The 22,147-nt window shown below is 39.3% G+C and overlaps 1 protein-coding gene across 1 annotated transcript in view; it reads left to right on the top strand.

The window, feature by feature from the left end:
* Positions 1-22,147, top strand: part of FGD6 (FYVE, RhoGEF and PH domain containing 6) — a 75,130-nt gene that overhangs the window by 25,609 nt on the left and 27,374 nt on the right. Inside the window, exons 3-8 of the mRNA XM_071764698.1 lie at positions 3,709-3,856; positions 7,219-7,286; positions 7,386-7,416; positions 15,838-15,989; positions 16,834-16,990; positions 18,234-18,321. Of these exons, the coding sequence (XP_071620799.1) occupies positions 3,709-3,856; positions 7,219-7,286; positions 7,386-7,416; positions 15,838-15,989; positions 16,834-16,990; positions 18,234-18,321 (644 nt within the window). The remainder of the gene's footprint in view (positions 1-3,708; positions 3,857-7,218; positions 7,287-7,385; positions 7,417-15,837; positions 15,990-16,833; positions 16,991-18,233; positions 18,322-22,147) is intronic.

Below are 22,147 nucleotides of genomic sequence, written 5' to 3' on the forward strand. Positions count from 1 at the left end.
AGGTACAAGGAGAGTCACATGTTCCCCAGCATAGGGCTGATAAGTCCAATCAACACAGCAACTTTGTCACCATCCTCTCTGAAGAAGAGGACACAACCCCAGATACCACACAGGAGGTCATCTACTCACAGCTGAAGTCTCACATCCTTTCCTGGAGCTGGGGCTTGTTTGACTCTGGAAAATGGCTGGGTGTGCACTGACTTTTGATCATTAATCATATGATCATCCACTATGTTTTTTCTTTAAAAGCAAAGCCAAAACAAACAAAAACCAAACCAAAACAAATCTCTACAGGCCAATAAAAAAACCTCAACAAAATGTCTAAGGTGGAAGAGCCTAAGGGCTGTGTTGGGTTGTGAGCTCAGCACTCTGAGGTGCTCTGACTGGAGGGACAAGATAGTGTAAGCAAGACTTGGTAGCTCAGTTCTTTCAGCTGTCACAGTTTCCTTTACAGAGACAGAAGGTGCATTTGTAGGGCAAAAGCAAGAGAATGTTTAATGCTTAAATGTTGTGTGTCTCTGGAAGAAAAAAAAAGCATAAGGTGAGCATCTGTCATCTGTGGACAATCGCTAAACATCTTAAATCACCAGTAGTTAATTAATGATTTTTTTTTTTTAAGTATCTTTTTAAATATTTCATTTAGAAAATTCTTCACCCAGCACAGGCCTGTTTGATCTTCATCCTGTACGAGTGGTGGGGTTATGTCTGTGCAAGCAGAGTACAACCGCTCCTAGAAATATGCTTTTTTTTCTGACTTGAAAAAGGGTAGGTTTCCTGAAACTTCAACTGTTGGCACAGTTGCCCTGAAAAGTTTAAATGGAAAAATGATAGTATAATCTGGGAATGGGCATCCTGTCGAATATGCTTAGGTAAAGGAACCGTGATTTCTTAAGTGCAAGAATAATGTTTTCGTAATGGGAAGGAATCTTACTTATAGGAAATTAAAGCAGCAATTAAAACAAATACTAAGAATAGGGGAAAAGGCAATGAAGTGTCCACTAACAAAAGTAAAATTTAATGAATAAGGGACTACAAAAGTGAATTCCAGTGTGGTTAGAGATAAAACACATAGTATGTTATCCCCTAGCAAGTGGAGATTCAGTGGTAAAACTGAATGTAGATGGTAAAACTTAGCAGTAATAGTAAAGGAAGGACTAGCAGAGGTTACTTCTGTTTCAGGTTTTGACTAAAGTAGGGAACTATACCTTATGTAATGCTACAGATATAAAAAAAGATATTTATCAACTAAAAGGATATGTGATGGCATCTGCTAAAATGAACGTTCTCAGGCCAACATTTCATGTGACTGTGATTTAGGTAGCCTAGACAAGGACTTTTCTGAATTGCTGAAGTTAACAAGTAACTGCAGAAGTCTTTGGTTTTGCTTGTGCAGTTCCAGGGGAAGCTCCAGGGTCTGTCCTTAAGCTCATGGGGCTGTTCAGCCTGGAGAAGAGGGGGCTCAGGGGAGACCTCATCACTCTCTACAACTCCCTGAAAGGAGGGGGTAGCCAGGGGGGGGTTGGTCTCTTTTCCCAGGCAACTCTCAGCAAGACAAGAGGGCACGGTCTCAAGTTGTGCCAGGGGAGGTTTAGGTTGGACATTAGAAAGAATTTCTTTACTGAGAGGGTGATCAGGCATTGGAATGGGCTGCCCAGGGAAGTAGTAGATTCTCCATCCCTGGAGATATTTCAAAAGGGCCTGGATGTGGCACTCAGTGCCATGGTCTGGTAACTGCAGTGATAGTGGATCAAGGGTTGGACTTGATGATCTCTGAGGTCCCTTCCAACCCAGCCAATTCTATGATTCTATGGAAGCTCCATGGGAACCCTCCCTGGTGTACTCCATGCGCTGCCATCCTCAGCCCTCATCTCTCCAGTGACCACTCTCCTCCCATGTGAAGTTGATACTTTCCAAACTGAAATAAGTGGGTATCTGTCTTTACCCTGAGTGCTGCTGACTTGGCTCAGGGTCTCACTTGAGCTCGGTGATGAGCTTACAGTCTTCTTCCTCCCTCCGCCCCATTCGGTTCTGGGAGACAGTATCTGCTTGGGTGTTTCCTGAGTCCTTCCTGTGTTGTCTTAATAGAACCAAGCTATTTTAATCTTTTCCATGTCTTTGTGGCTGACCGGAGTTTGTCTGCAGGCCAACTTATCTGGTCTTCATCTCTAAATATATTTCTATTTAAGATCTGCATTTGTGTGTGGTGTTGTCTTTGTTGGGCTTTTTTTAGGTTGTTTTGTTTTTTTTTGGGGGGGGGTGTTGTTTTTTTGTTTGTTTGGTTTTTATAACTCTCCCTTAAACACTGAATAATGAACACCTTGCTGTGGCTGCCAGAACATCCCCACTGAGCTGTGGTATTCCTCACTTCTGTTCTTCAGGTTACTGGGATCTAGGCTGACACTTTTTTTTTCTGTTAACTATCACATTCAGAGGTGGTGAGTCTGAAGACTTGCCCTCCATCTTTGTTTTCTTGCAATTCAAAGGCAGGAAAAGACAAAAAATCAGTCATAACCATCCCTTGCATCTAGAGGGCAGCTGAAAGGAAAATGTAGCCCTGACACATGTTGGCTCCATAAAATTAGGTGTTGGTCAGCACAGTGAGATCTCTGCTAGCTGGAACAGCTTAGGGAAAAGGACTTGTGAATTTGGTTGGTGTTTTTGCTTTTTTTTTGTTTTGTGTGTATGTGTACAGTAGCTAATTACTTTTGGCTCATACCACAATAAGCCTGTGGCATCCCAGCCTCTTGTTGCAGACACAGATTATGTGAATTTAGACACAGCTTTAGTGTAACTGGCGATTATTAGCTATTTTTAGCTAATGATTAGCTACAGTAGGAGCCCAGGGATTTTCTATGAAACTACCAAAACTACAGGCTTGGCTTCCTGTATTCTCTCTTTTCTTTTTTATCTTCCCCTAAGCTCTTTTTTGTTTTCTTCTAGAATTGCATTTCTTAAATCTGTGCTGAAGTTGTCAAGGATGGTTAGAGACAGAAGGCTACGTGGCTGTCTCATGCAATTTCTGTATTGCATATACAGCTGAAACTAATGAAAAGGGACCTCTATAATCATTGTACAGCAGCAGAACAAGGTTATATTTTATAGGCTTGACAGATACCTGGAAGGGATACAGATACACGTCTCTGGGGATGGGAGTTTAAAGGCTCTGCTTTTGTGTTTTTAAGAAGAATTGTTGGACAGAGCAGTTACAGTATTGACATCCTTGATGAAGTTGTTTAGCACATGCATTGAGAAACAGTCCTGTATTTATACAGCCAGCTAAAATTTCAAACAGAAAGCTCCTCTCTGAATACCCTCTCTGAAAAAAGTCCTGATGGTTTGAGACAGAGGAGAGCAAAAAGGCTTATCCTTCTTGCACACAGCACAAATGTTGCACAGTATGAATAAGAAAATAGATTTATCAGACCTTGCTGCCAGGCAAATTCTGATGGTCATGAACTACACAGATACCACAAGGTTACTGTGGCTTTTGCTTACTGTCAGCAAGCATTGTATTAACACTGGCATAGACAGAACATGGCAGAGTTATGAGTCCACTGTGAAAAAGCCTTCCATTGTTATCTTCAGATTACCTACTGTCACTTTTAATGTTTTTGATACCAATTAGGCCTTTTATTGTGGTCTCTTTGCATAAATATATATTTACATAAAGTATGGTATGTTTATTGAGTGTATGTATTTTAATTTTAGGTCCCTAGAAGAACACCATGATCATCATAATGTGGTAATTGGAGATCTTCAGTCAGATGAAGAAGATATCATGAACAGTTCTGATGAAGATGATGACACAAATTCTGATTCCAGCAAAGGGGAGCCTGATCCTCCAGAAGATAAACAGGTATTTTTTTTTTCCTTTTATCTTCTGAAGCTTTTCATCACTGTTGCACTGTCTGGTAAGCTGCTACCTGTTGAGATGTTTACAAATAAAAGCATTGAGTCAACATAACTTTATATATTTCTTTTTGTCATTCTTATTGTTTACGGGGTTTTTTTTTTTTCTAAAATTTTAATCTAATATGTGTACATTAGCCTGACATATGAGGCCAAGTTTAGAAATATCCTGCTGCAAAGTGTGTGTTGCCTGGCATGTTTGTACTGAATCTTTCAGTGAGTTGTGGAGCTCTAGACCTACTGTGCCTGTCTGATAGAGAGCTACGTGCACAGATATTTGTTTAGAAATTTACAGTTTTGAGATACTTGTAGATACTTCTTAATGAGGCTGTCTGTGCCTTATAGATCCTGGAATGCTCCATGTCTCTCATACACTGAATATTTAAAATCAACCTTTCATTTGTCAGCCTTCCTTAGCCAGGAAACAGCATCAGGTGAAGGCTGCAGGATCTGAGAAGGTCTCTGAAAAATCTCTGAAGCTGTGGTTTTGTCTGGATGATCCTGTTTCAGGAGTCTTGGCCATGCAGCAAAGGCTGTTGTCCCAGTAACCATCCCTGTGCAGGCTGCTTTCTTGCATTTGCAGGCTCTTGCCCACCAAATCACTGCTTGGTGCGCAAGGGACAGATGACTGAACCAGTTTTTAATTTTTCAACGAAGGGTTGAACCTGCTTTTCAGCATTTAAGTTCCTTAACTCACTCCTTTGGTGTCCAGGTGTCTATTGGTGTGTGCAAGAAACTTCTTACTGCAAGGCTGCACCTCTATGTCTCTTAGAGGAGTGTAAGCCATTCTCAACAGTCAAGGTCTGACCTTCCAGTAGCTTCTCTGAGTACCAGCTTGAAATTATTTCCTCTGTTTTAACTTTCTTTCTTCTTCAAAGGAGGAGCAGGAAGACAGTACTAACTACTTAGAATGAGATGAGGTTCTGGGGTTCCATCCCTGTCCTTGGAAATACCCACTTTCTTACTTCTCAATCCTGGATGCCCTGATGCAAGGCTGCCCGTAGACCACTGCCTCTCCTCAGCACCAGCCCTGACAGCTCTGTTTTCTTTGGTAGTAGTTATATTTGCTTTCTTTCATTAAAACTAGTAATAGTTAAAAGCAAAACAACATCAAAAAAATCCAAACAAGTGAAAAAAACCCACAACAAAGTGACTTTCCAGTGCTGGCAAGAAAACTTGATGATGATGTGTCAGACCAGAATGTCACTTAACCAAATCCTCTGAGCAGAATAAACCGGGGGAGGGGAAGGAAGGCTCCAGGGAAAACCTTGTTCCTGCAAAACTACGCAGGGTTGGACCTGCAGAGAGGCTAATTTACCTTACTCCACTTCCACGGAAGAGTTTTACAGGAAAGCACCCCCACTATGAGGCATCTCAGGCAGGTTTCATGGCATAATTCCTCCCTTGCTGTGCAGCATCTGCTGGTCGGCGCTGCAGCCGCCTGCGGCACGTGTGGCCGGCAGCTGGGGATTAGCAACCAACTTCCCTGACATGGAGAGCAGCTGCAGAGGGGAATGAAGCAGGCTCTGCTCGGGTCATCAGCTGGGCTTGTTTTCATTTTTCCTTACCCACAAGCATCTGGCTGTTTTCATGCTTTTATTCTGTTAGAGGAGTTACAAGGTTCCTTCCCAATGCCGTGCCTGGAAAGCCCAATTCGTATCCCTTCGGTTCTCCCATTAGAGGCTCTCTTGGGCCCAGAGTTTCTCTGGTTCTGTGAATGCAAAGTGGCCTTATCCGTGCCAGCTGGTATGTGAGAAGTCTGTCAAACGGGCTTGAAAACAGACTGTGATATTTTGTTTTGTGATTGTTCAGCTGAAGCATCTTGTTCTCGAAATACTAATTTTCATCTCATTTGCAACTGCCACGTCTACAGTGATGGCCGATACCTTGCTCTGCATAATTGAGGTACTTGTGAATTCAGTCTTGTAGACAGCTTGTCAGCTGTGCTTTCTGAAAAGGCACAGAGGCCTGAGAATGGGTGTTAACATTCTCGCCTGAATCTGATTGACCCTCACTGGATAGATGTAAGATTTTTTTTTTTTTTTTTTTTTTAAGTTTAATTTCTAGAAGTAAAATCCCATCTCTGTGTGATATCTGTGTAGTATATGAAATAATTTGGTGATACAACACCAAATTATTACATTTAGAAATTATTTTCAATTTATTAGTTCGGCAATTGGTTGTGTCAATTAAATTCAAATGAAAAAATAATTTAGCTTTATTTTTTTAATTTGAATTTAACATTATCATTAAAACCAATCCATTAGTATAATCACTCCATGATTTCTAGCACTTGATACTTGCTTATAGGCTTGGAGAAGACCTGAACTCCAGGTGAATCTTGCAACATTAGTCTTGCCACCAGTGCACAGATAAACTGTTCAGTGCTTTTGTTATACTGTCATATGCAATGGAGTTTCCTCAAGACTTCCATCACATTTTTGTTGTATGTCCTATGTCTTACTGCTCCTCGTCCACACTCTGTCTTTGCAGCCCACTGAAACGAAAGCCTGAATATCCAGTAGGTGTGGTGACAGCTGGCAGGAGAGCAGCATATGGCAAACCATGGGAGCTGTTATGGAGAAAGGTGTTTTATCCCAGGGATAAATTATGTACAGGAGTTACACTGTGTGGAAATCACATTTGCATCCTGACACCTACCCCATTTTCCATTGCTGTCCTGTTCCTTCTGTCTGATGTTAAACAGTGCACATAAAGAACTTCATAATCTCCACAGTATTTCAGGCAGATGACAATGCCCACACTTCTACAGCTTTTTGGTTACTATGTTTTTCAGCAGCTCCTTTAGTTAGATGGTCACAAGCTGACTTTTTCCTCAGTGTAATTTTTTTTCTCCTTTCATTTTTTTTTTTCAGTAAAGAAAACGTATTTATTTCAAGGTATTTGTGAAACCCATTTGAGTTTACTGCAAATAATGCTGTTGTTGTATTAATTAAAAAAAAAATCATACAGAAATGTTATCTCTACTTTACTATAATAATTGCCATTTTCTAGGGCTGCATTCATTATGGGCTTCAGTGCTTCCTGTAATAATTAAATACAAAGACTGATAGTGTTATAAAAACTACTCTTACCTAATGTTGTTTTCAGCTACAAGCTAAATTTATTTTCTCAGAGATCCTGAAAAGCCTGAAAGTTTCTAAGCAGTATAAAACATTGTTATTAGAAATATGAATAAGAAATAAGAAATATTGAATTATTATGTTAGATTTGAGGAGCCACTAGCTGGAAATTATCTTTACAACAATTTTAATAGATGCATAGTATAACATATAATTTTATTTGCAGAGTAAGGCAGCTGGAAAGAAAACAAAGGTTTACCATATTGCCAAGGAGATCATGAGCTCAGAGAAAGTGTAAGTGTCAATGCTAAAATTAATAATAAAAAAATAAATACATTAATTTTAATTGGGCAATGAAAATGTAACTATTTGCTTTTTCTTGCTTTTTGATAGGTTTGTGGATGTGTTAAAGCTCTTACACATTGTAAGTACCCCCAAAAAAAGAATTTTCCTCTTCTGTTTGTTTAATTTCTTGAAGCTCTACATTTAGGCTTTATTGCAGTGAATGCCACTTTTTTCTGCTGTGTCTACATATTCAAAATATAAAACCTAATCTAATTAAGCAGAACTTTAAAGCGTCAGATTTTATGGAATAGAATAATATTTTCGTGGTTCCTTCTGCATCTCCTTAATTAATATATGTGGTCTTCCAGCTGAGTGGGGGTATTGCTTGAATATTCAAAATGGAATATATATCCATTTATGTTAATCAGCATCCTATCAGCGTGTGCCATGGCAACCAAAATAAAACCTTTCATTAGAGTAACTTCTGAAGTAGCTGGGGGAGGTAGGAACAATTTACCTTTAGAAATGGTGCATAAAAATACACATTCTGTAGGTAATCTAACTAATTAGCTCTAATGGTTCATCCATCACCATGGCAGCGTATTTTTTTGGGCTGCAATTCTTTGACAGATGCTTGCTTTCTGATAACAGCTGTGATTGTAGTACATGCAATGTGTTGTCCACAGCAAGGTTTAGTTATTTAATCCATGCTTATGAAGATCTGTTAAATGTGCTGTGTTGAAGGTGATAATAGTAAATTAATGAAGAATTTAGCTTTTTCTAGCTTCATTTTATATGCTTTCTGTAGACTTCTAAGTTATATGCGTTTGTACCATTTTGCCACTCTGTTAAATGCAAGCATAGTAATTTTTTCCTTGGGCAATAGAAGTTGTTATATTATAAACAGATACATTTGTCTATCTTGGTCTCCTGAGATGTGTGTTCTGTGAAACTGGAAACAAAGGCTCTTATATGTGGATGTATTTACTCCTGTAATATTGACATCTTACAGGAAACAAAAAAACGTACCACACCACTGGCCAATTCATCTTTTGCTTTCCATTTTAGTAATTGATTTCCTTATTCTGTTCAAGCTTGGTTTTTAAAAGGTGGGATTAGCAGTTGCAGCCAATTTATAATTTATATTCAACATAGTTTCTAGTGCAGAACTCAAGCTTCAATACTGCTTCAAGGAAGAGAATTGTCTTAACAAGCATAGACAACTTTTAAGCCATATGATTGTTAAAAATAATTTTTTCCAAGCATATGACTTAGGTGTTAAAGATGTTCTCAGTTTTCAGTGTACCTGTTCCTCAGGTAATGTGCATTATTGGAAGGAAAGGCCATTGGTGAGCAGAATGCAGGCAAGCAGAAGAAAAATGTGGGAGAGTAAAAATAGGAAGTTTCTTGGGTGAAGTTAAGGCTGTCCATACAGTGTAAATGTGTAGTGCTCTAGCATATGTTTTGCTTTGTTTTAACGGGTAATTTGCAGCTCTGTTCATGACAGTATGCTGGATTCTAGCTATTCTATGCAGACCATTAGACATGTTTCTGTTGGCTAGCAATAATCAACATGTATTCAGCCTGGTCTGACAGAGGGGTTGCTAGTGCTGGAAGTTGAGGAAATACTTTGTTCTCAACTTCTGTTGGCCTGCAGTGTAAACTGTGGTGAGTGTCCTTGTCAGTGGGCACCAGTATTGAGGCTCTATGTCTGTGCATTCTTCATTAAATAAAAGTTGCCATATCTGATAAAACTTGCAGAAACACATTTTTATTTCCAGAGTGCTATGCTGGAGGATTTGCATATATTCATCTCAGATATGACTGAATCTTTTTGTTTGATCATTTATTTCTTGTGGGTAATACTTAATTTTTGATAAAACTATCCTTTTGATTTCACATGCAGTGAAAAAGCCACATGATGGCTTACTAGCTTTGGTGTCGAGGTTACTAACTGGACAGCAAAGCAACCTCTGACAGATTTTTGGAATTTAAGCTTAGATTCTCCCCAGGCTGGGTTGTTTTTTACCCACCTTATAATTTGGCTGGTCAGATGAGGCTCCATTACACCTTCTGAACCTCCTCTGTTACTGTTTTTCCAAAAAGTAAATATTTAAAATTTAGTAACTAATTTCATCAGTGATGATCTGAAATTAATAGCGTTCTCAGTCTGGCTTACCAGTGCCCATTAATGCAGTTCAGGGCTCTTAATACAGCCAAGGAACTGGAGTATTGACGTAAAGAAAAAGTTTTTAAATTGCTGCTGCTTAGAGCATTTGAAGTGGAGTGTAAAGCAGTTTAGAAGGTGAGATTGTGGTTGCAAACTGGTTACAAGCACCACTGAAGTTTTTGTTAGCATTTTTTTTCTTTTATTGACAAAGTCAAGCTAGGTGAAGCAACTATCCCAAGACAGGGTGCTTGCCTATTTGGACACAGTCACATTTTTTAAGTACATGTGGCTGCTTCTGTTGAAGATGAACTACAAAAATTCCCTAGAAAATTATAAACACTTGGGGGACACTTCTGTAACACAAAATGAGCTGTCATAACAGAGGCAAGGGACTTCCCTGGCTGTGCACACTGGTACTCTCAAAAATCCTGGTTGAATGGTGTTGCTTCAGGGAGGAATTGAACATTAAGTGCAATCTAGAATTTTCTGTATTTGTGTTAACTATTATAACGCTCTTTCTGGAAGATAAGTAGTCCAGTAAAGTGCTGTTAGAAACTCCTGAAAACAGAGTTTTAATTCAAACAAGCTCATATCTATTTATCTTTGTGAGATGGTTCATCTATGGCTTCCAGAGGGTAAGCAAAGGTTGAGAATATGGAAAAAGACTATTTCTACCCTGAGGGCACTCGCAGGAAAGAAAGAGTCACGAACTGGATAGAAAACATAAGTGACATGAGAGAAACAAGTAAGCTTGTCACTGTTGTCTGAGATGTTGTCCACCCAAAAAAACCATATGGCATTCCTGGAAAAGGATTAAGGCAGGATTGTGCCATTTGTATTTGTTTGTAGTGACATTATTTGTAAATGGTTTGATTTGCACAAGTGAGAGGACCCTGTTTCTCCAAGACCAGGCTTATTTGCTGTAATTCCTTTTGTCCTTGTTTGTTCCTAATTTTGTTCAACACCCACCACTCTTTTTGTTCTCCCATCACGTTTTTCTTCCATTTTCCCCTTCCAGCTGAAATATAGGCAGTGGAGCAGTGTGCTTTTTGGTATGACTCCTTCCACTGCAGGGCTCAGCGTGTGGCTTTGTGCTGTATGAGCAAAGAAAATGCTTGCAGGCTTTTTCCTGAGCCCTTAGATCTGTCGAGGTGCACCTCAGTTCTGTCCTTGCTGGGACTCTGAGAGCAAGTAGGAGGTTGTCAGGAGGCACCTGTAGCTTTTCTGCAGCCATGAGATCAGCCTCTTACTGGAGAAAGCAGATAAGAAGTCAAACACTTTCCTTCTGTTGCGTAGCATTCCAGAGGCACTTACAGGAGGGGTAAATTCTGTTTTAATGTTTCCATTTTTAAAAGACACTTGCAAAACTATTTACAAAAATATTATAAACCCATGTATAGTAAACTTCTAAGATTTTAATATGTTGAAATAAAGAATAAAATAGCTATGGGTTTTGGAGCAAAACCTCTGGTTTTGGTTTATAGTCAACGATGTTTGGCTGTGAAAAGTTCTCTCAGCCTCCAACTCCTTTTTCTCCAACTGTAAAACCTTAATAGTTGACCAGTCTGTGGTGAATATGTTGATAAATTTCTAGTCTATGAAGTGCTTTAAAATTGCTGATTGAGGCATTTGATAATGAATTGCAGCTGTAGTCATCTTACTAAAAAAGTTAATGAAATAGTTTTGGTTTGGAAGGAAACGCTGGTCTACTACCCAGCCTGTTCCTTGAAATAACATTCTGAGAACATGCCACAGTCAAATAATTGATTATTGTAAAAAATTTAACTATATTATATTGTTGAAAACTTATAAATTCTTTTACTACCTGAGAAAAAAGGTTTGGAACTTTGCAGCAGCAATCTCATATGTTTGGAAATGTCATGATCCTCACTTCCTCATGGCCTTTATTAACTATCATTGCTCTAGTTTAACTTAACAGTCTAAAGCCAATAGCCTAACACTAGTTAAGACTTCCTATTTGAATTTTAAACAAGGTGGTGGTGAAATCTTCTGTAGCTGTACTCCTTGCAGTCGTGTTTACAGTTTGTCACATATAGCAGCCTGGCTGCTCCCCAGAATGTGAAACTCCCCCCCCCTTCCCGCCTCTCTCCTGTAGGATGTGTGTGTGTGTTCCTTGAAAAGTGTCCAAGTCCAAACATATTTTTTCCCTTAAATTAAATGATATTTGAGCTATCTGCAGGTATGTTTAGCTGAAAGTTGTACCTCAGCGGAAAGGATTATGGCTTATTTTTGCTTTGCTGATGGTATGCTTGAGGAGAACAGATCCAAGATGAATATTGGTTGAAGCCTTAGGAGTAAAATACGTGACCACGTTTAGATCATGTAGTTCTTTCTCTTTCAGTTAAATTCACAAGTTTTATTTACACACATTTGAAATTATCTTCATTCAGCAATTAGATACCTGAAGGTGCACTTACCCCAGGCAGCAGTGGAACGGGGCTTTAGTCTGATCAGTACCTGTTTTGATTTACAACTAAACTTTGTTCTCTAGACTGATGTGGGCAGGTTGCTTTGCTGGGCACTGGGAACCTTCCTGGGGAAAGAACTGGGAGGGTTTGTGAGTCAGGGCTTTTGCAGAGGGGAAGTGCGTGGGCTGATCAGAGATGATTCACAATGGGGGTCAGAATTATTTCGGATATCATGGCCCTTTGCATGCTTAACAAAGCTACATTGAAGGAAGGGTAGGAGGAAACAAAAGCAATAATAGATGCTGTCCTCCTCAAATATTATTTAGAAGCTGAAGCAGGTCTAGGGGGAGTGTGTACTAACTGTATAAATAAAAATCCCTAAACATTTTCAAATTGGGAATGTCTTATCAGGCAGTAATTTAGCAACAATATGTACTCAGAAGCCTTTAAACCTGCCTAAATTAGATTTTCATATGAACAGGTACCCAGTGGGGGATGCTGTCTTACTCTAGAATAAACTAAAACTACTTCTGGCTTGGAAAGAATGTGCTTTCCAGAGATGATGATGATGAGTGCTGTCCTCTTAAAGTTGCTGTGTGAAGACAGTTGCCGCTGCCTAAGCAACAAAAACTGGTGTCAGAAGATTATTATTGGCCCTAAATATAATGTAAAAAAATGAACCGTAAGCCAGCACTTGAGAAAGTGTACAACAGCCCCCCCTTTCTGGAAGGAAAAATCATCTTAGTAAGAAGCTGGGATGATTTGGTATAAGTAACATGTTTTACATTGTGCAGCATAAACAACTTTTGTCTACAATTGCAAGTGATGCTTTCCACTGAAATAAGCACATTAATTCCAAAGCATGGCAAGTTGTTTTTTCAGTATTTTTATGAGTAAGATCGTAATATTTGAAAGACTTTGAAATATTTAAATTATGTATATAAATATTATATAACACATTGTATATTATATATATCACATATTATATAAATCACGTTATATAATATATAAAATTATGTTATAATTTTAAATATTTACATTATAAATTTCTATCCTTAAAATTTGCTGTATTAGGTTGTTACATAGCTTCAAACAGAAATTTCTAGGCCAGCTCAGGTGACTGTCTGTGACCAGACTGATGAAAAGAGTGTTATATAGCACTCCATGCTAAACATGTTTGTAATATGAATCACTTCTTATACATATCAAACCAATATATGTGTTATTTGCAAGAGCAGTTCTGTTTGTATTTAGCTGTGAATGGATTTAGTTTTGGAAGGTATTAGATTCTGATGCATGAAATTACTAGTACTCCAGGTTCTCATTTCTAAGTCTAAGACTGCTTGTCTAAAAAAGCTGTCCTTGTCTGAACACCTTCCACTCTTTGGTGTGAAATTTCAGGGTTCACTTTTTAAATTAATATGTTTTACCTTTGGTAACTAAAACAGACTTACTCTGTTTTGTCCTTCTGGGTAAAAAATTACTTTCTCAGAAGGCTGGTACCCTCAAGTGTAAACACTGTTAATTCTAACCTTGTTATATTTGTTTGACTTTTCCTACCCCCATTCCTCAGGCATGTGCTCCCTGCCTTCAACCCTTCAGTTTATCTCAAGATGAACTTGGCATGACAGTTACTTCACACCCACTGCCAGGTTAAAAATAAATCTAAATATGATTACGGTGACAAATACGTTGTACTGTTTCTGTGGTGAAGAGTTGATAATTCAGAGGAAAAAAAAAAGTGTTGAAAGTCCAGCTCTTTTGTTGTTTAGCATGCTGGTTTGTATCATATGCAAGCTTTGCTTTATCTTTCTTCCCTGCGTTTCCTTTCTACAGGGCTTTCTCGGTTTACTCATTTGTAGAGGGGGAAAAGGGGTGATAAAATGAAGTTTTGGTTGGCTGTTTTAATGATGGAGACTTTCATGGCATGATCCAAAGCCTGATGAAGCTGATAGACTTTGGATCAAGCCAGCCCAAACCCCAAATCTTCTGTATTTCGAAAACATCCTGCAGGCTCTTTGAATGCTATATCTAGAAGTTAAATAAATGCTCTTAACACAAATGACATTCCTGTCTTATCTACTGGTGCTTGAACCTGGCTCCCTGCTCTCTCCTTTTATTGTTTGGTCAGGGAAAAGCCTGGATTGTTGATTACAGAGACAAAACTGCTTTTCTTTATAAAGAGCAAGTAGTCTTATAACCTTCAAACTAAATTCTTGTTTCATCCTGTAGCAAAGTACATACCATATTTTGTGTGTGCATGGGATTTGAGAGGGGAGAAGAATATTATCATAATATGATGATGCATTTTGCATGAAGCTCTTCAGAATGCCTCAGTTGAGCTTTTGCCATTGTAATTCCATGTATCATTTCAGTGTTAAGCAATGCCCTAGGGTCAGGAAAACCCATAAGATGCAGCTGGTAGTTAACCTATGTGTCACTAGTCTGCACAGAGGATGTAAAACAGAGCATTTCCATATGAATAAAGCCATCTGTTTTTTAACTCCCTTGCATTTAGTTCTCAGCCTCCCCCCATCACAGCCATCTCCCTGTATCTTCTTTCAGTTTCTTGTCATAACTCTGCCCAGTCACAGCCTTGGTGACCCAGAGGGTCACAAAGCAAGAAAGTGTCTGGAGCCCAGGCTGCCCCGAACTGATGTAATGAGGAGAGAGGGCAGGGGAAAGTTGAGGGTGAAGTTTGAGAATCTAAATAATGCCAGATGCTGGACTGATGAGGTAGCAAATAAGATCTGTAGCAGGAGAACCAGGGAGGGTGAAAGAGAGGGCTTAATTATTTATTTATATATTTGTTTATTTTTAACCTGAAGGACCATGCGGATTTTCAAAGGCAGGTGTGAACCCCATGCACATTTAAAATATAACTTATTGTTGTACTTAGGAGCATGTTGTTTGATCATCTTTTTCAGGCCAGCTTTATAGCTTTTGCATGCATTAGCAGCAGACCACAGGCTCAAAAAGAAATATCACAGATTGTTCTGTTTTTTTTTATCATTGTTGCCCTATTTCAAGTGAGAGACAGTAATGCAACACACCACCTAATCTCAATTTTCATTTTTGTTAGTTTAAGTGAAATGCTAAGTGAAATGCTAAATTGCTAACCTTTTCTGAAAAATGTTTGCATGTGAGTGGGGAAAATACCTTTCCTGATGGATGCGGAGTTTCATTATGGGTAGATTCCTGGCCATATTCAAGATTTTAATTTTAAATACTTTAATGAGGACCAGTAAGCCTCACCTTTGTCCTATTGGGAGCTAGTTAAAGTATAAAAATGCTCTTAAGAAGATCCTTCAAGTGTTGGTGGTATTTTCCTCCTCCCTGTAAAAGTTTTGAAGGTACCAGTGTTGGGTTTGCTCATTATGGCCATTTGAAATCTCATGGTTTCCATGTGTTGTTACAATGTGTTTTAGAAAGATGTTCATTTTCCTTCATATAGAAGAGCTGCTTTGTATAGTAACTTCTATGTGACACTGCCTTTTACTCTGAGACATGTCTTCTGAAAGGGCATTTGTAAATGACATACAAAATCAATATGGCTTTAAAATAAGATTTTATGATTGTATTAGCCAGTGTAGTATTTTTGCTTTTTGACCCAAATCATTGCAAGAAGGTATTCAAAGCTACCAGAGTCTTTGCAGATAGAAGGCTCCCCTGCAGTTTCCTTGTAGGTAGCACCAGCACATTTCTGAGAGGTGCCTTATAAAAATAATAGATTTCTATCGTGTGCATACGGGAGCAGGAAAGTAAAGCTCCAGTGTCAAACCACAGGGGTTCAGGCCATCCCAGGAGGGGTAAGTTAAAGTTGCAGAGAAACACAACCCAGATGGTACCCCTCTTGCCTTTGGTAAAACCTCTGCAGAGAAAACTCCTTGTCTGTGTTGGTGCTTTGAAGGCTGTTTGCTCATGGGAAGGGGGGGTCTCTGTCCTCTTTGTACGCCGGCAGGATTTCCGGGATGCTGTGGCACATGCCTCTAGGCAGCTTGGAAAGCCAGTGATTGAGGACAGAATCCTGAATCAGATCCTGTACTACCTACCTCAGCTGTACGAACTCAATCGGGACCTCCTGAGGGAACTGGAAGAGCGATTATCTCACTGGTGATTATCAACAAGGGGATATACCACTCCTTTGATGTTGCTGAAATTTATCTGTGGGGCTTATGTGACTCCATGTGACCATGGTTTGACTCCCTTTTTGTGTTTCACATGTCTTCTTAAATGCCACAATTGACTTTGAAAGTACAAGAGAGAGTTTTCTGTTTAGATGTACTTTTTGTCATTTAGATGTATCCAAAGAAGTACAGAGGGCATATCAGTACAATTTTTAGTGATCGTGCTCATTTATATAAAATTTCATTTTTAGTTAAAAGTTTTGGTCTCTATATGGGCATGGTTTCATTAGAGGGTAAGTGGGATATAGATGACTTATGGGAAAGGTGGCTGTCCTAAGACCAGCTTGCATTTTAAAGTTAGTTGATATCTACTAACCAGACACAGTGCTGATTGAGAACCACACTCCCAGTTGAAGTCCATTCTCAGTTATACTGGTGGGTGGATTTAAATAAGCTCTACAAAGCCTACTGACAAAGGCACTAAAATAGATAAAGACTCTAATCCAGTACCTGCCATTAAGGGGTGGAGGCTGCATCCTGAAGTGCTTGAAGATCTGTCTCCTGGGCAATCTGACTTGTACTGAAGTCTTCAAATGGTTCAAGACCATTTTAAAAACAGACTATGTATTAAGTGGTTGTCATCTAACACCAGACTGATGTGCCTGGTAAGCTTTGTCAGAGTAGATGCTGAGGTCAGTGCCTGTTTGCTGAGTTGTAAGCTTTTTGTTCAGAATATGAAGTAGTATGTCTTGCTGTGAAGAAGATTGATGTTTTGCTGTAGGGCTAAGATCTCTTCAGCTCTTTCTGATTGCTCTGTTTTTTGTTTCTAGGCTTGAACATCAAAGAATTGCAGATATATTTGTTAAAAAGGGTCCCTACTTAAAGATGTATTCAACCTACATCAAAGAATTTGATAAAAATGTTGCACTATTGGATGAACAGTGTAAGAAGAACACTGGTTTTGCTTCAGTAGTCAAAGACTTTGAGGTACTGTAGTCTTTTGAAAGAAATGTCCTATTTTGTGGCTTTTTGGCAGTTGTGATCCTATATAAGGCTTTAGAGCCTATCTACCAATTGAGTTTGAGTGGGTATTTTGAGTTTGTGGGTATTTTTGCTGCAGTCTGGGCTTGAGACTATAGGGTGGAAGTGAAAAGAAATGAAGATTTTGTGACATAATTTGTGACTTTGGTTACCACTGTGAGATGTGATAAAGGGACCTTGATTTTCAGAAAATGTAGCACTTGATACAAATTATATCAAAGACACATTAAAATGTGTGTGTGTGGGTTTGGTTTTGATTTTTTTTTTTTTTTTAATTCTGTCTCCTTATAGTACAGTGCACCCATTAACTGTCCTATCTTATTTGGGTTGATTTCTCTACCACATCATAGAATAATAGCTTACTCATGGGAATGGTGTTTCATTTCAGTTGGAAATGTGAAAAAGTGAATTTTCTCATCTACATATGCCTAGAAGCTTCAAACCCAGAACATGCAGCACTTGGCTGATACGCCTAAAAGCATTGCCAGATTTTTACATAACTCCCTTGAAATAAGTCAAAGAAGAGGTGCAAGCTCCTTAAGCACATGATCCACACAAATTGTGAATTTGCCTCCTATTACAGGGGCTGTCCCTTGGGTAATCCCTGACTATTTGCTTAGTTCTGGTTAGGTAGGCGAAGGATGGGCTTGAGCTAGAGTTATCAGAGACAGGAAAGAGATGACTTTTTAAGGACTCGTGTTTCTGTTGCACTTTACTCAAGCTAATTAACATTTTTGAAGCACAGATCTTCTAATTCTGCATTGTCTTCAGAGGTGTGGGTTAATTAAAACTTCTGCAGTGGGCACTGCTATCTCTCTGCCTTTTTGCCTAATGGGCATGGACAGCAATGATAAAAGAGCACATGTCCCTTGCCACTTGTGTTTTCTTTGCTTCTGGGAAGCTTCACCTCTCATCTTCATAAGCAAAAGCACCTCTTTTGAATCCACAGAGAGTATGAGTGCTTACCAATGTCTTTAAAAGCATGATTAATTTTGCATGCAGTCTTCCATGGAGGGAACTGCTGCTTTTGTGGTGGACTCTAACACTCCAGTAGTCTTACCTGTTTTAAGACCCAGCTTATCCACTGTGATCAGCAGTTGTTTTTAGGTTTTCTTTGTTTTCTTTGTTTTCTTTGGCTGGAACCTTTGGCTACTGCAGAATTGTTACTTATTTTGGGTGTTTCTTTCAGATGAGCCCCCGCTGTGCAAGTCTGGCCCTCAAACACTATCTACTCAAGCCAGTTCAGAGGATTCCCCAATATAGGCTCCTGTTGACAGGTACAGTCAAACTTTTTTCCAGGCTTAAGAAGCCTGTCTTCACACGTCCCAGGAAACATGTTTTCGGGCACTGGTATCTGTCTGTAAAGTGCATTAATCTCATTCCAGTTCTGTGAGGCTTTTTTAAAAACATGGCATGAGTTTAGAGGCTTTCATTGTTAATACTGATTGCAATAAGGTACACAAGCAAGAGGCTACTATTTCCAACACTGTCATGAGTTCTCTGACAGTATATTCAGCAGTAGTTGGAAAACATGAAACGTATGGTGGGTTTTGTTTGTTCCTGTGGTTACAGAAGCCCATAATTTTCTTAAAGGATTGGAATTCTCCTTTGGGTTTTATGGGGGTTTTTGTGCTTTTTTATTTTTGTCAGGTGGTTTTGTTGTGGTTTTTGGTTTTGCAAAGCAAAAAGGTAGTATGGAAAGTTGAAGCTAGGAGAAGGAAGTGAAAGATGTCTCTGCCATTGTGAACTTCTACAAGTAGCTTCCCCATCTCTCCCCCACCCAGGTGTTCTGTCTGTAAAATCCATTCTCTTCTAAAGAAAAACCACATGTTTCTAGTGTGTGTTATCAGTAAGTGCCTAAGAGTTGTTACAGGGGCATTGTAGGCTGATGAGATAACTTGGGACTAGGAAATTGAGGCTCTATACCCTGTTCTGTCACTGGAGCTTTTGGGTGACCTTGAGCAAGTCGTCTCCATGAGGCAGTGCTTGCTCTTTTTTTTTTTTTCCCTCTGTAAAAGGAGAGCAACGATAGAGGCCTCCTTTGTGAAGTATTTTGAGATGTGTTTGTTGTAAGAGGGGGATGGCTCCTGTAGGAGTTTGGAAATACTTAAGGCATTGTTTTTGAAAGCCGTTGCTTCTTGATGAGCAATTTAAAAATAGCCTCTGTTTATGTAGTAACTGCAAAATAAAATGCTCTGTGAGTTTGGTTTTTTTTCTTTTTTGGCTCCGTAGCAGCTTGTTGGCATTTCCCCAGCAAGTACTTAGACTAGCGATGCTGTTGGAGATACAGACTTAAGTGTTCTACAGCATATACAGTTACTAACTTTGACTGTTTTTTTTTTTTAATCATCTCATTAAAGTCACAGGTTTTGAAAAAGGGTGAAAAGCCGTTATTAAATGGATTACTTTGTAGGGGAAAATCTTAGTGACTCTTAACTGATCAAACCAAAAAAAAAACGGCATTTGGGGAGTTGTTTTATTTTAAAAGGATATTGACTCAGGGCATGGTATAGGCTTGTTATGCACTGCAAAATCAGTGGACCTCTGCATAAGTTCAGAGGTTTTAATTTAAAAAGCTCAGCAGCAGATCAGAAGGTAGTAAATGCTTTTGTCAATATACACAGTAAGTTGAGAGATGTCAGGGGTGAATGACACTGGAACAAAATTGAGATGCTGAAGGGGAATTCTTCATTAACTGCCATTGTGCCTGGGACAGGCTTTCCTAGTCCTGACAAAAAAATCATTCTGTAGTGATGGGGGTTGCTGTCCTTGTCCCCAGTCTGAAGACCTTACTGTGAATACCCAGGTTTAAATAAACCTTCAAATATGAATGTCATTGGCAGGAATGGGATTGCAGTGCTGGCTGCTCATTTAGAGAAGTGGTTTTATTTTGTTCTGTGGGAGAAATAAAAGAGGTCAGACTAAGAATTTAATTATGCTGGGGCTGAGGCAATGCTACTTTGGACCTAAGACCGTGGCACAGGATGCCCAGGGAAGTTGTGGCTTTCCCCTTCCTGTCTGTGTTCAAGGCCAGATTGGATGGGGTCCAGTGGGAGGTGTCCCTGCCTGTGCAGGGGGGTTGGAACTAGGTGATCTGTAAGGTCCATTCTAGCCCAAACTATTTTATTTTCAGTTTGTTCGATCAATTATGCATTTCTGTTTTCCTTGAGATTATTCTTTCCTGTCTCTCTGGGTGACCCTTCTGCTCTATTACCTTCCAGAGGCTTAGTGTAATACTGAGCTATCTCTGTATAAACTTGTGCTGCAAAGCCTTTGGAGGACACTTTGGATCTCCTGTTGCAGTGGGTGAGAAGCAGGGATGCAGCAGCTACCCTGGATCAATACGGGGGAAAGCGCAGGCAAGGGAGGAGGGGGCAGTGGGTGAGAGCAAGGGAACAAAAATAATCCAGGAAACGAAGCTGCTAGGGCTGAGTCAGCAGGGCTTTCTTCCTATTTAGATGTTCCGTGTCAGTGGGACAGCTTTGTACTGGTAACCTGCTGCTACACAGTCACATCACAAGGTTGTTGCTGGGCTTTGAAGTGGAGTTACTTTTGTGCTAACAAAAGCAGGAGCAGGTGGACTCGTAAATCAGCCAAGGAGAGAGAGAGAGGCACAGCTCAGCTGTGTTTCTGTTCAATTATACAGCTTCTCCAGACCAGCAAGTGAACTTCCACTTTTCCACATGCTGGCCCGAAGCTCTACGCAGCAAATATTAGATGGGTTTTGGGGGATGTTAATTAGAGGCCTCTGATTTCCAACAGAAATAGGAGAGATTATTTTCTCCTCCCATGACTTGAAACTTTACAATATTCATATTGTCCTAGGATAAGCTTCTCTCCCCTTTTTCTCAACGTAAGGTTTGCAGGGAGAGAGCCTTATATTATCCTTAACTGGGAATGGGAGGCTGAGTGTGATGAAAAATAAGCCCTTTGAGCACGCTGCTCCTTTGCACACTGGAAAGAGAGTTGTCAGATGCATCCAATTATGTGTTGGGGAATGATTGCTTTGAGTTCAGCTTCAAAAAAAAAAAAAATCATACAACCTGAGACAAAAAGTATTTAGTGAAGCAGAAGAGAATTTTTAGCAGAAGTAGTGATCATTGCTTCCTGCCAGCAAGAAGGAAGAGAGAATTTCTGGTTGATGTCAGGTAGAAGCAGGGCATAAGGAAATTTTGTACATCACAGTTAATGGTGTTTGTGTGCTTTTGTGCTGATTTTTGTTGTATTTTTGGGATATCCAGCAAAGTAGTGAATTTAAATTTCACAGCCTGCCTTTCTGAAAGTATGCTTCAGGTCTTTGTAATCAGAACAACTAAATCACATTGCAGAGGGGACATTTTTTTGGGCAAAGACAGTAGTTACCATTCTACCTTGATATTTGACTTCTGTATTTATTTTATCTCGGAATATTTTTGCTAACTTTATACTGTAACATTATTCATGACTGTGAAATCCGCTTGTCTGTATAGCTTAAGGCCAGTACCTCCAGAAAGTTGCAAGCACAGAATTTCCAGTGTGTATTCACGGAAGAGACTGGAAATATCTGTTCTGATGCTTCTTTGAAGCAGAGTTTCAGCTATGAACTTTGGCCCCTTACCAGATAGATACAGAGAGCATAAAGAGGAAAACTGTGTTTTTATCACTTTCAGTTTTTTATTGTTGCGAGTTCTGTTGGCTGCTTCAGACATGTAATACAAAAGCTGCTTTCCTTCCAAAATACAGAATTTTAAATCAAACGCAGTTATGTTAAAATATCTACTTTTCTCTCTTCAGTTCACTGATACTGTTTAAAATGCTAGAATATATTAATTAAAAAAATATTTTTGAGTTATGTAAAATATTGATGTTTTGGGGAAAATGTCATAAAGCATGAATATGCCAAGAAACAGTTCCCATGCTGGCTCTCTGGTTCTAAATTTCCAGAGCAATTACTTTGGATATTAAATTGGATGCGTCTGCATACTAGGGACAGTTTTAGAGTGCCAGCAGTACATCTGCAGATAAATGAATTATACCCACTTCCCACCAGAGTCCTTTGTGGTGGCCTGAGGCAGATCAAGTTGCAATTGTAAAGCTTTAATTTGTTTGCTTTTCGGTGGAGTC

Source organism: Heliangelus exortis, chromosome 1, assembly GCF_036169615.1.
Source record: "Heliangelus exortis chromosome 1, bHelExo1.hap1, whole genome shotgun sequence".
In the NCBI taxonomy this organism is placed as follows: domain Eukaryota; kingdom Metazoa; phylum Chordata; class Aves; order Apodiformes; family Trochilidae; genus Heliangelus; species Heliangelus exortis.